General features: G+C 45.7%; 1 protein-coding gene across 4 annotated transcripts; it reads left to right on the top strand.

The window, feature by feature from the left end:
• The first annotated feature begins 7,442 nt into the window (after positions 1-7,442).
• ACTC1 (actin alpha cardiac muscle 1) lies at positions 7,443-12,593 on the top strand. Of its 4 annotated transcripts, XM_049789801.1 has the most exons (7): positions 7,443-7,571; positions 9,334-9,460; positions 9,572-9,658; positions 10,346-10,507; positions 10,659-10,850; positions 11,621-11,802; positions 12,450-12,593. In XM_049789801.1, exons 1-7 carry the CDS (start codon positions 7,443-7,445, stop codon positions 12,591-12,593), a joined length of 1,023 nt encoding a protein of 340 aa, XP_049645758.1. The 4 variants fall into 4 exon arrangements, with proteins under 4 accessions (XP_049645758.1, XP_049645756.1, XP_049645757.1 ...); XM_049789799.1 differs by having other exon boundaries at positions 9,334-9,658; XM_049789800.1 differs by lacking the exon at positions 9,334-9,460 and having other exon boundaries at positions 9,463-9,658.
• Positions 12,594-14,026: the final 1,433 nt, after the last annotated feature.

The following is a 14,026-nucleotide window of genomic DNA, read 5'->3' on the forward strand; positions in this document are numbered from 1 at the left end:
TGTATATAAGCTGGTTGGTGTGGATGTCATCCTAACCAACCTCAGCTCTATAGATTCTGCTGTTAGCAATTCAGAAAGCCACAGCAACACTGAGAATGTTTCATCTCCGTCAGGCATACATACAGAGGCTTAAGATGGTGTCCAGATGGTAATAAATAAATAGCAGCTATGTACCTAATCTGTAAGAGGGGACACACCTGGGCTTCTCCTTGGGCAGGTGATGCAAAGCAACCACCAGAACAATCCCTGAGTTCAGAGCTTTCACCTCCCACACAGGTCCACTTGTGCTAGCATGAAATGCCTTACACTGGGCATTGCTGAATTCAGTTCTCTGGGAAAGGCGAGTTTGTTCCAGGTAACACTCGAAAAACTAAAACTCCATAAATAGTGTTGCTGCCAGTATGAGGAATAAGCCAGATCTGATCTAAAAAGAATACCTCCCAAGCTGAAACCTGCCAGCTTCTTTCTTTTTTTTCGTGAACAACAGAGTCCTTTTATGGAATTAAAAAGATTATCCAGAAATCATATATATTGAAGTGAGTGAAAATTAAATTCAAGGGATCAGAGAGATAGTCAAAGTTAAGGTGCAAGTCTTTGCACATGGCCCACCTTAATTTCAATCCAGGCTACTGCATATGGACCCCTGAGCAGGGCCAGAAGTGACCTAAACAGTCAGGTGTCATCTAAAAACAAAGGATGAAAAGGAACAAAAAATTAAAGCTTAAGATATTAGGTCCTTTTGGTTCCAGGATCCAGAAGAATCACCCTCTGAGTTCTCCCTTTCTTTTTGCCTTGTCTTTCTCTTTTTAAAATCTTAGAAGTGGCCATATAATGTCATAAAACAGTCACTGCCAGACTCTGCCAAGTTGAAATGTCCTCCTCCCCTGTTAATCTCTTCGGTGACCGCCTGAAAAGCATGGGGCAGGGATTAAATATGCCATGGAATTGAATTCTAAGTCCTGCCTTTGTGGTGGCCATGTATCTCCTCCCAGTCACGTCACTTTCCTTTTTTTAATGAAAGTAATACCAGCCAGGGGGCAGGGAGAATGAACAAAAGGGAAGGGGGAAAAAGAGAGATTTTAAAAAGGTTAAATGCACGCATGCACGCACGCGCGCGCACACACACACACACACACACACACACACCCCACACACACACACACACCCCCCACACACACCCCACCCAGAGTCTGGTCTCCAAAGAAGCTTTCTCTCAGTCCTTGGTGGAGGAATGTAGAGGAGCCTAACAGGAGACAGGAAGGCTCCTGGGCAGAATTTAAGTGTGGCTGTGTCTGTTTCTGGCTTCTCAGTAAATACTGTGACACCTCCAAATGGAGGAACAGCTGAGATAAGTGACTGTTAATCCCAGTGGTGGGAGGAGGCCAGGCCGCTCCCTGCCAGAGCTCAGCAGATGGTGGCTGGGACAGGATTCCCTCCAGGCAAGGGCACCAGGACTGTCCCACCTTCTGTTCCTTCAACTGGCCCTGCACACCTCCCACAATGTCTGTCCCTACCCAGAAGCTGGCATCACAGGGCCCTGGGGACATGCCCTGGCTTTGCCATCCCATAGGGAAGCTCAAGGTCAGCCAAGAAGGACTGTGGCCATGCGGGCACCTCAGGGGCAAGGCTCTGAGAACATGGAGAAAAACACCTCTGAGGTTCTTGCTCTGACTTGATTTCAAAGACAAGTTCATTGGTCCTGGATGGAAGTGGAAAGGTCCCTTTCTTTCTTCTAGGTAGCCCCGGGAATCCTTGACCAATGGCTCAAGAGTTCCACTCTCAGTAGCAGCAGCCCTGTAAAGAGGGAGGAATTTAGGGTGTGGGTCAGGGACAGGGCCACAAAGTCAGCTGCCTGGATTTGAAGATTTTGATTTGCTGATCATCTGCCAGATGCTGGACAGAAAAGTTTCAAAAGTGATCTATTTCAGAGAATATAATAGTTTTTCTCAAAATGCCATTCCGAGCCCCCATTGGAGTTAGAAATGAAATAAGGGGGGGATACTGGTGGTGGGAAATGTCCATAGGTGAAGGTTGGTCTATATGGTAAGACTGAAACTCAATCATGAACAACTTTGTGTTTAAATAAAAGGAAAAAAAGAAAGATAAAGTCATACAGTTTGCTGCCACATGGATAAATCTGGAGAGTATCATACTTAGGGAAGTTAGTCAATGGGAGAAAGACAAATACAGAATAATCTCTCTCCTTCACAGATGTAAACATCATGGTGGAATAAGGAATGCTCAAAGACAAATGGAAACAGAGAACATGAGAACTGGTCTTTAGTAGGAAATATGTCACATGGGGGTGGGGGGCTAGGGAAAGGACAGGGTAGGGCTTCAATTATAGTGTAGAGAACTGTTCAACCAGGAGGACAAAGGGTGATGAAAGGTGCTAAAGTGTTATGCATGAAACTATCAGTAAACCACAGTGCAAAAACACAAAAAACTGTCTCTCTTAGAGGTGGTAAGAGCTGGGCAAACAGTAGATGGGGGGGGGGGGGGTGGAAGCTGGACACTGGTGAAGGAATTGGTGTTGAAACATTTTATCCCTGAAATGTAAACATAAATAATTTTGTAAATTCATAGAGGCTAATTTTTTAAACAAATAAGAAACATCTAAAAAATAAAGCAAAAGAAAATGAAATAATTGCATAGTGCTGTGCATATACTTAACTCTACGGTGCTGGGCATTTCTTTTTTGTTGTTGTTTTTTTTTTTCGGGCCACACCCATTTGATGCTCAGGGGTTACTCCTGGCTAAGCGCTCAGGAATTGCCCCTGGCTTGGGGGGACCACATGGGACGCCGGGGGATCAAACCGCGGTCCTTCTGTGGCTAGTGCTTGCAAGGCAGACACCTTACCTCTAGCGCCACCTTGCCGGCCCCATGGTGCTGGACATGATTAAGGGGCTAAAATAGTGAGCTTTATGCTATGTATATTTTACTGCTATGTTTCAAATTAAAATGATGTCCAGAACATGCTTAATTTCTGTTTTCTTTTTACCATTTTATTGTGCTACCATGATTTACAACACTGTTGATTGTACGTTTCACAAATACATCATTCTGATATTACCCCATCACCAGTGAACCTGCTTCCTTTTACTGGTGTCTCAACCTCCAATTTCCCATGTAAACAATCAATTCCAATGATTTTGACAATTTATTAGAATACATTAAACCTTTATTCTAGAATTCAAAGAATCCCTAGAACTCATAAATATGCTATATATATATATTCAAATTAAATTGATCCTTGAAAATTGTGTCAAATAAAAGTCAGTACAATGGACCATTTTATTGTTGTTATGGTTATTATTATTAATTTTTTTATGTTGTTTTGGGCCACACCTGGCTATACTCAGGGGGTAACTCCTGGCTCTGCACTCAAAAATTATTTCTCATAATTTAGGGAACTTAGGAAACCCTATGGAATGTGTGGGACCCTAACCTGGGTCAGCTTTAAGTGGAAGGAAAGTAAATTACCAGCTGTACTATCTGTTCAGCACACATTATTTGAAATTATTTACAAGTCATTTGAAAGTGATAGATTTCGAACCCACAGCTTGACACATGAAAGCCATGTGTTCTGCCACTGATGCACATCACTGACCTTCACAATACTGTAAAATTTGTAAATGTGGCTCAGAGCTTTTTTGGGGGAAGGGTTATTTCTATGTTTTGGGGTTTTGAGCCATACCCAGTGGTTCTCAAATTCCTGACTGTACATAGAAATAACTTCTGGTAGTTCTCAGTGAATCATACGCTGTGCCAAGGATCAAACCAGATTTGGACCATACAAGGCAAATGTCTTAACCCTATACTATTTCTCTAGTCCTGGTTCCGAGTTTTAAAATGTAAACATTGAACAGTATTATAATTAAATATTGAGTCAACATAGATCTCAGCAGGGGGGTTTTGTATTCCTTGAAAATTTCAAAATAATGCACTTAAAATACATTTTGCTTTTAGTTAAAAAGTGAAATTAATTTTGAGCACATTTATGAGTTTTTCACAATAATATTTTATGCCTCTTATGACTCATAATTGGTCCAAGGCATGCCCGAGCCCACGTGGGGTGAACTGGGATTGGCCTCGGGGACTCTGGGAGAGTTTGTAAAGAAAGTTAGTCAGTCCCCTTGGCGCTGGTGTCATATTAAACTAAGAGCCCCCTTGGCACCTATGGCAGTAGACATAGAATTTTGGTACAGTGATCATGAAGAACTATATCACTATATTTCCTCAAAAAATATATTCTCTGAAGCATCTTTGGCAGTTCCCTTTCCCTTCCTGACATGCACTATAACTGCCTCTGACTTTTCTGGAAGTTTCCCCAAAGCATGACATTATTTTTTTTAATCACTGTCTCCCCATGAGGAGCAGTGTTTTTAGCCAATAAATATTTGTCGAATCCATAATTTAATCAAGTTGATCCATTTTTTAAAAACACAGCAATGACCCTTTGCTGCTCCCTGCACTATTTTTATGACATTGTAATAGTTACCGTTGGTTTTATATCTTCTATGTGGCTAATATTACTTGTCTCTGATTATTACAAACTTTCTTGACCCTTTCCAAAATAGTCATTATTTTCCTTTTCAGAGGAGAAAATTAGGGTTCAGGAAGGTTAAAGATCTGCCCCCAAACAGAAGGTCAGTAAAAGAGAGAGGCAGGAGGGGACCTGGGGCTGAGTGACTGACACCAAAACCATCTCTACTGCTCTTTGGCTCTTTGGTATCTGCCCAGGTGCCACTCTTGACTTTTGGTCATTGACATTTTCTTGCAAAATAAATGTGTGCTAGGCCCCTTACTAGGATTCGTCCCTAAGCTGTCCCCACGGTTTCTTCTCCAGATCAATCCAAACATGGTCGGGGAGCTGAGGGGAGGGGAACAAAGCTTCGCGTTGCATTGCATTCCCCAGTCTGGGCGAGTATCTAATCAGTAGGCCTCCTCAGCATATCAATCCAAGACCACTCTAGAGATGGAGGCCTGTGCCCAGTTTTCTATTTTTAGCTGGTGTGAGTGGGAGGAAAAACACAGCATTAGAAACCAAGTGCCAGTCAAGCATTGAGAAGACAGGGCACCCCAGGGCAGATTGGGATTTGTGTCCTCTTTATGGCCATGTTCCTTTCCACACGTTTTTTTTCCCTGCCCAATTCTGTCATCTTTTCATTCCTCTCTCCCAAGTTCTAGGATTCTCCCAAATCTCTTCAGACAGAAGAGCTTTTATCAGTGACTTATAGTAAAGCTTCTCAGGTAGTCTTCTTCTTTTTATTTTTTATTTTATTTTATTTTTTGGGTGTTTTTTTTTGGGGGGGGGTCATACCTGGTGACACTCGGGGATTACTCCTGGATATGCACTCAGAAATCCCTCCTGGGTTGGGGGGACCATATGGGAGGCCAGGGGATGAACCACAGGTTAGCATGTGCAAGGCAAACGCCCTACCGCTTGTGCCACTGTTCTGGCCCCATAGTCTTCTTGAAAAAATTTCTTCTTCTTGAATGTACCTATGGAACCAAGGAATGTTTAGTAAGGGGGATCTCTTGATTCAGTAGTTCTATAAGGAGGAGGGACACAGGAGGGGCAGAGGAAGGGAGGGAGAGGCGCTTTGAGTATTCCTGGTGCAGGAAAGATTGCCTGTCATTGCGGTTACCTCCATGAAAAAAATATTTGCTTTTTTCCTCTCCTGTTACCTTTACCTAAAACAAAGGTCTTTATTCCCAGTCAGGAGATGACCCTCTATCCGGCAGAAAGGGTGCTTGTTTCGGGCCTTTTTTTTTTTTTTTTTTTTTTTCCACCATTCCTACAGCAGGGAATGCATTTTCTGGCCCAGAGAACAGAGTCTGAGTTGGAGTAAATTTGGGGCAGCACAGAAAAGAGCGGTGTGACATCAAGGGACACTTAGCCCCTTGCCCAGCAAGGCTTGACCAGGGGCGCGCAAGAGTGAGGCTTTGCCTTTGAGGCCACACAGACCTCAGCCATGCCAGGCTCTGGAACCAAGGTAGCTTCGGTTAAGCTCCTCTTTCTGACCCAGAGCACAGTACCAGATCCCCAAAGTCCAGTTGTCCAGGCTGAGAGGGGAGGGTGCGGATGGGGGTGCCCTGTTCCAGGGACCCATTTTTTCCCCCTCCCAACGCTGTGCTCTACTGGATGCCCTTGGGCCCAGGGAGTCCTGCCAGGGTTGTCTTCTCCAGCTCCCAATCGTGGAAGATGAGAAGCCCTGTTGCTCCCCGGCTGGCTGCCCTGCCCAGCTGTCTGGACCCCTCACCCAGGCAGGGCAGGCAGGGCGCCAAGTCCTCCCAACTGCATGGGGCTCATTGTCTGCAAGGCAGGCAGGCAGGCAGGCTGGCTGGTTCCAGAGCCAGGAGCAGATTCCAGCAGTGCCCCCAGCCAGGGAGGGGGGCTGGCGTCACCCGGGCCCCTGCCCACCACCCTGCCCCTCCCTGGCTCCCTATTTGGCCATCCCCTGGGTCGCCCCCTCCCTTCCTTACATGGTCTGGGGGGCTCCCCAGGCGGCTCCATGAATGGCCTGGGCGCTCCACCGGGCTGTGAAGGCGACCAAATAAGGCAAGGTGGCCAAGCGGGGCCCCCCAACCCTGCCTCCGGCCGGGTCCCCGGGCGCTTATAAGCTCTGCGCCCTCGCCCGCTCTCCACCTCGCCCGCAGCTGCTCCGGTCTCTGTCCAGCCCAGCCCAGCGCCTCCGCCACCGCCTCCAAGTGAGTGCGCGCCCTGCGCCCCAGGGGCAGCAGGCCCCTTGGACCCCCAACTTTTTCGGGGTGTTCCAATCTGTCTAAGCGCTCTCAGCCTTCGCAGGGAAGGCGCAGAAAGGGGTTCCTTAAATCCCCAGGGGAGTTTGGTACCCTGGTGCTTAGCCTTTAGTTGCAGGGAAGGGGGTGCAGAGGGGGACCCCAAGTTGGGCTCCCAATTTTTGCAAAGAGGCCAGCAGGGAAAAGCTCGGGAGAGCCTGTACAGGGGTGGGGAAGGGGGTACAGCGGGGACCCCAAATGGGGGCTCCCAATTTGCAAAGAGGACCGCATGGAAAGGGTTGGGGTAGCCCGCAAAGGGGGAGAGAAGGGGGACCCCAAGTTGGGGCTCCCAATTTTTGCAAAGAAGCGCGCATGGAAAAGCTAGGGAGAGCCTGCAAAGGGGTGATGGCTGGGGCAGCCCCATCTCACCTGGACAGGTGACCCCAAGAGGGACTTTTCTCTTCCCTCTCACCCAGGCATCCCTCCCAGCTTCCTTGCGCCCCTCTTTTCCCTCCCCAAAGTGGGCCCCAGGTGTGCCCCCCAGTTCTTTCTCTCCCTGCCAGGTCCCCTCTGGGGTGGGTGGCCTGGCGGGAGGACCTTGCCAGGGGGTGTGGGAGGGAGGGTGGGAGGGAGGCAAGGGCACCCCACCCACCCACCTTGCACCTCGCACCCCGCAGCCCCCCAAAGCCCCGCCGGGATGTGCGACGACGAGGAGACCACCGCCCTGGTGTGCGACAACGGCTCTGGGCTGGTGAAGGCCGGCTTTGCTGGGGACGATGCGCCCCGGGCCGTCTTCCCGTCCATCGTGGGGCGCCCCCGGCACCAGGTGAGCCCCGGCCCGCGGCACCCCACCCGGACGGGGCAGCTGGGGAGGGAGGGAAGGGTCCCGCCCGTCCTCCCCACCTACCCGCAAGCTGCTCCTGTTGGCTCCTCTGGGGACCCAACAGGTGGTGGGTGTGTAGACAGACAGACAGACAGACAGAGACACAGATCAAGAGACACAGGGAGTGAGTACAGACAGAGAGAGAAAAAGAGAGACAGACTGAGACACAGAGATAGACAGTGAGTGAGAGAGACAGAGACAGAGATAGAGAGACAGTGAGTGAGACACAGAGAGATGGGGGTAGGTAGGGAGGGAGGCAGGAGTGTTAGCACAGCAGTAGGGCCTTGCAAATGGCTGAGCTAGGATGGACCTGGATTCCATCCTTGTTGTCCCATATGGTCCTCCAAGCCAGGAGTAGTTTCTGAGCACAGAGCCAGGAGTAACCCCTGAGTGATGACCGGTGTGGCCCAAAAACAAACAAAAAAAAAAGAGAGACAGAGAGATAGACTCTGAGAAAGAGAGACAGACAGAGACAGAGAGACACTGAGACAGAGAGAGATAGACAGAGTCAGAAACAGTGAGAGACTGAGATAAGAGAGAAACAGAAAGAGACAAAGACATGGCAAGACAGAGAGACAGAGACATAGAGAGAAATACCAAGAGATACAAAGAGATAGAGACAGCAGTGAGAGAGACAGAGAGACAGTGAGAAAGACAGAGACAAAAAGACAGAGACAGGCAGACAGACAGAAACAGAGACAGAAAGATAGAGACACAGTGAGTGACAGATAGAGAGAAACAGAGACAGTGAGAAAGACAGAGATACAGAGAGAGACAGAGACAGAGATAGAGATAGTGAGAGACAGAGACAGAGAGAGACAGAGAGACAATGAGAGACAGAGAGAGTCACTTGTCTCCTCGGCTCCTGATCCTCTCTTCAATATCTTCTCTAACCTCTCCAACACTTCCTTCACTTTCCTTTCCGGCCTGGCTTTGCCTTTTGGTCCTGTTCAAAGTGGAACATCTCCACTAGCTGGCCCCAACCCACACCCTCCCCTCGTTCACAGCCAGCTTCCAGGGCTCCCCAAAGATGCCATCTATCTGCTCCCTGTGGTGCATTTTTAGAAGCCAGGCGCGACAGAGCTCCAAGTGTCACAGTGATAGTGGCATGCCACCTTGTTTATTAAAAGAAATGCTGAGTGCCTGGCGACATACGTGGGCTGCCAGGCAGAGCGTGGTTCAGCTCAGGAATGGCCACGCTGGAGACATTCTCGGCGGCTGCCCTGGCCCGGCTGGCTGGCACCGTCCGGGTGATAATAGCATATCAGTCCGTCGTTTGATGTCCACTTGATGAATGTCAAAATCTTTTCTTAGGAGAAATACCAGGAGCTATTAATTCAGCCATTGTGCCTTGTAGTCATTTGTATTCTAGTTGACATGGGTAAAGAGTGTAATGATTTCATGAAGGCATTATGGTATTTTAAAATGAAGCAAGGCTCCACTTTTTCCATTCGAAAAGTTTCCTTCTCTCCGTCCATTTATATTTAAACCATAAAATTGCACGTTTTGGGAGGGTTGGGTAGAGAAAAAAGTGTGGGGCTGACTTTCACGTGATATTTGTAAATTGGGGTGAAATTAGATCATTACTAGTTGTGGTAGATCTGAGCTAGTCCTTGACAGTGCCATTAGATGTAGACTTAGAAAACATCAATGACGTTCCTCTTAGAAAGAAGCTTGATTTTTCCCAATTTTTTTCTCCTTCCAGGGTGTCATGGTGGGGATGGGTCAGAAGGACTCCTACGTAGGTGATGAGGCCCAGAGCAAGCGAGGTATTCTGACACTCAAGTACCCCATTGAACACGGCATCATCACCAACTGGGATGACATGGAAAAGATCTGGCACCATACTTTCTACAATGAGCTCCGTGTGGCCCCTGAGGAGCACCCCACTCTGCTCACAGAGGCCCCCCTCAATCCCAAGGCCAACCGTGAGAAGATGACCCAGATTATGTTTGAGACTTTCAACGTCCCAGCCATGTATGTGGCCATCCAGGCTGTGCTCTCCCTGTATGCTTCTGGTCGTACCACAGGTATGTGTGTGTGTAGGAACGTTCTCTGAGGAGAATATATGTGTGTAGAGGTATAGAAACATTCTCTGAGGAGTGTCATTCCCAGATTCTTGACCTCACTCTCAGTTCCCTGGATTGAAAAGGGGGTGATTTGTTCCCTTACAACTTCCTTCCAGGAAGGGCATCTCTTTTAGGAGCACGAGATGACAGGTTAGTTCCTACAGGCTAGTTTCAAAGGGCACTTCAGCTTTGAGAGCTAAAAATTTCTCTTTCCTAAATATATCACATATTGAAGTTCCACACATTATATCAACTTGAAACATGGTCATTGACGTGTGTTCCAATGGTCTTATTAGCCCTATCTCCAAGGAGAACACTCATGTTCTGCAAAGTTTGAACCAAAAAGACAGATGAGTAAGCTAGCTGGGAGGTAAGAAAAACTTACATGGATGCTTATATAATGTGCCAAGAGGGATGGTGATTTGAAAGTGTCCCAGGGAAATTTTTCTACTATATTTAAAAGGATGAGCCATTGCTGACTTCAAATTTAGCTTTAATTATGCTCATTTTTATTCTTCGTGTGTAAGGGATCTAATTTGATTTGGACCCATGCCCAGTGGATAGCTAAGATTGCAAGTAGGCTTGCCACGGCTAAAACTGTGGTGTCTTCAAGCGTTTGCCTCATTCTTGTCTTGTTTCTTCTGACAGGCATCGTTCTGGACTCTGGAGATGGGGTAACTCACAATGTCCCCATCTATGAGGGCTATGCTCTGCCCCATGCAATCATGCGTCTGGATCTAGCTGGTCGGGATCTCACTGACTATCTTATGAAGATCCTCACTGAACGTGGCTACTCCTTTGTCACCACTGGTGAGTGAGTGTGTGTGTGTGTGTGTGTGTGTGTGTGTAAAGGTGAAGTCTGCCACCGTTTGTTTACTCTCTCCCCTCACTAGCAAAACCACCTATCTCCCCACAGTTGGCTTCATCTCAGTTGACTCTTATCCTTTATCTCTGTCTGCAGCTGAACGCGAAATTGTCCGTGACATTAAAGAGAAGCTGTGCTATGTTGCCCTGGATTTTGAGAACGAGATGGCTACAGCTGCATCTTCTTCTTCCCTGGAGAAGAGCTATGAACTGCCCGATGGCCAAGTCATCACCATTGGCAATGAGCGTTTCCGCTGCCCTGAGACACTTTTCCAGCCTTCTTTCATTGGTGAGTGAGTTGTAGAATCTACACACAGGTACCTGGATCTTTTGGAATTTCCCACAGTAGTAATCTATTCCAACTCAGAAGAATGAGGGAACTCTGAGTTAAAAAAAGAAGTCATAGCTAGGGATGTCACAAAGCTCAGCCCCAGGATCTGATGGACTATTAAATAAAGAGCCACCATTGTTCTGTTGTCTTTATATGATAATGGACGAAGCAATGATTTGGTGTTAAAATGAAGAATGAGACAGAGCAGTAGGTTCATAATCCTTATTTGCAAAAAAAGGATGATTACTTGAGTGCTGACTTGTTCCAATAAGTCCCATCACTGAGTCACCAGATTTACCTCTTAAATTATCCATCATTAAATGCAAAAATTAACCCTAGGTACAGTAAAACTGGAATTTGTTTGTTGCATGGAATCATTTTCAAGAGGAAGCTAGTCAGAATCTTAAGTTAGTCCATAGGTTAAAATTATATTAATATAAAAAATGTATGTACTATCCTTTTTAACACACAGCATTTCACCTGATAAATATCGCAAATGCTTACTCCCAACAGCTGCTGACAACAGTTGCTTGTTCAGAGAATTAACTGTCAGCACTGAGATACACCTGTTCCACAATTGCTCTGCAGTGTGTCTACAGATGAACATATGTTTCAGTGACAAATGGTGATAGCTCACCACCACAGAGGAGGCCAGTTCTCTTTCCTCTACCCAACGCCCCAGCCTGAGTACACTATGATTTATGTTTTTGTTTGAAACTTGCTGCTAGGTATGGAATCTGCTGGCATCCATGAAACAACTTACAACAGCATCATGAAATGTGACATTGATATCCGCAAGGATCTATACGCCAACAATGTATTATCTGGAGGTACCACCATGTACCCTGGTATTGCTGATCGCATGCAAAAAGAAATCACCGCCCTGGCTCCCAGCACCATGAAAATCAAGGTAAATAAACAATAAATTCTGAACAAAGAAGCCAAGAGCCATCTTAATATTCCAAGCAGAAGTATATTTCTGTTTTCCCATGATACTTCCCTTCCTGTCTCCTAAATAAACTTGAGCTTTTAAGTCTTCTAGCACTTTTTCTAGCACTTTTCCCAAGATAAAAAACTTAAAAAAAAAAAACCACTTTCAAGCAGTTGACAAAAATAAATATTTGGTGTCTTGGGAAATAGTTCAAGGATAGAGAACATGAATTGTATGAGTGAGGTTCTGAGTTTGACTCCAGAAAAATACACAGAAACTCACTCACATACACAAACAAACACACACACATATGCATGCTCATACACATTTCTTTGAGAAAAGAAGTCCTACCAATTTTCATGTCACCAATTTTTGGATTAGCCACCACCATGCATTCAGTTTTCTGCCATAATATGCAGATTCAGATAACAGGGGGCAATGATAAGTCTGCTGATGGAAATCAAGAAATAGAGGAAAGTTCATAATAGTTGATTCAGCTTTATTAGCTCCTAGCATAAATTATCTCACTAGACAGTGACTAATAGCTAGTATATTTTTGAGGACTTTCACCAACAGGTTGATTAGGACAGCAAAGTTCATTGGAAGTTTTTGTCTTCTTTCTGCAGATTATTGCTCCCCCCGAGCGTAAGTATTCTGTTTGGATCGGAGGCTCCATCCTGGCCTCCCTGTCCACCTTCCAGCAGATGTGGATCAGCAAGCAAGAGTATGACGAGGCAGGCCCATCCATTGTCCACCGCAAATGCTTCTAAGGGGCTCTTGGCTTGAGCCCACCTTGCATTCAGGATGACAGTATTTTGCTTCTTGGAGTCTTCTGAACCACCCTCCCTCTTTTCTCATCCATCAATGTACAGTTTGTTTACACACGTGCAATTTGTTTGTGCCTCTAATATTTATTGCTTTATAAATAAACAGACCAGGATTTTCAACCTACAAAAAAGTCTTTCATTTCTTTTCAGGGGGATGTATAAATGCGGTGGGATCCACATTTGCTTAATTTGGTCTGTAAATGGGGAATTGGCAGCTCTGATGCCATAAACATTATAATGTAGTATCAGAAAGATTTTCTGATGACTCAGTAATACATTTATTTATTTATTTACTGGTGGGTTGGCCACATTCAGTTATGCTCAGGGGTTACTCCTGTCTCAGCACCCAGGAATCACTCCTGGCAGTGTTTGGAGGACCAGATGGGATGCCAGGGATCAAGCCCAGCTTGGCCAGCAGAATGCATTATTTCTTTGGTCATTTAACTAGGCATGCTAATACTAAATTTTGATTTTACACTTGGGGACAAAATCATGGATGCATTTTTTGCCTGAAAAGATTAAGTTTAGCTCTGCATAATGTAAGAAGTATAATCAAATGGCACAATTTCCTAAAATTAGTTCTCTGCATGACACAAGAAATTGTTGTTTTAGCACATGTTTTAGGTGTTTTTGTAAGTTTTCAGAAAACACACTTGGTACAGGGAAAGGAAAAACAACTTTCACTTAATTAGGGGCTGGAGATATAGAACATGAGTAACTTACTTTGCACTTGGTTTACCCCAGTTCAATCCTGGCACCAAACAATGATCTACCAAGCATTGCCTGAGCACAGAGCCAGAAAAAGGCCCAAAGAATAGTCAGGTCTAGTCACTCCCCACAGAAAAAAATAGATAAGTAAGCTGAAATTTCAATTATTTGGGCTCTTGTGGTTATCTGAATTTTGACTCCTCACCCAATTGAAACTCTAAACCTAAATATTCCTGAGCAGAATAAACCAGGATCTGCCCATATGTTGGACATGATGGAACAACATTCACTGTCCACTAGGTCTGGAGCAAAAGGGGATCTTCCCATATAGCTTTGACCAAAATTTCAGGAATATTTTAGTCAGGCCAGAATTGAGGAATGAATCATATCTTCCACCTACCAGAACCCTGATTAACAGTATTGAGTTGGAGAGTGGCAATTCTCCAAAGACAGGGAATAAAAAGGCATTAGCTCCATACCCAAGGAGCAAGAGCAAGAGAAAATTTGTAGGGAGGAAAAATATAGTGGGAGGTCTCTAACCTTTCAGTCAGTTTTATTTAACAGGCCCTGAGAATTTGAGATGAGAAATTACTCACTCAAAAGTGGGGAGCAAGACTGATAAACTTTGGTGTGTGCGGTAGATCAGACTTTTTTTGTTTTTCATACCA

The sequence above is a fragment of the Suncus etruscus genome, chromosome 16, assembly GCF_024139225.1.
Source record: "Suncus etruscus isolate mSunEtr1 chromosome 16, mSunEtr1.pri.cur, whole genome shotgun sequence".
NCBI lineage: Eukaryota > Metazoa > Chordata > Mammalia > Eulipotyphla > Soricidae > Suncus > Suncus etruscus.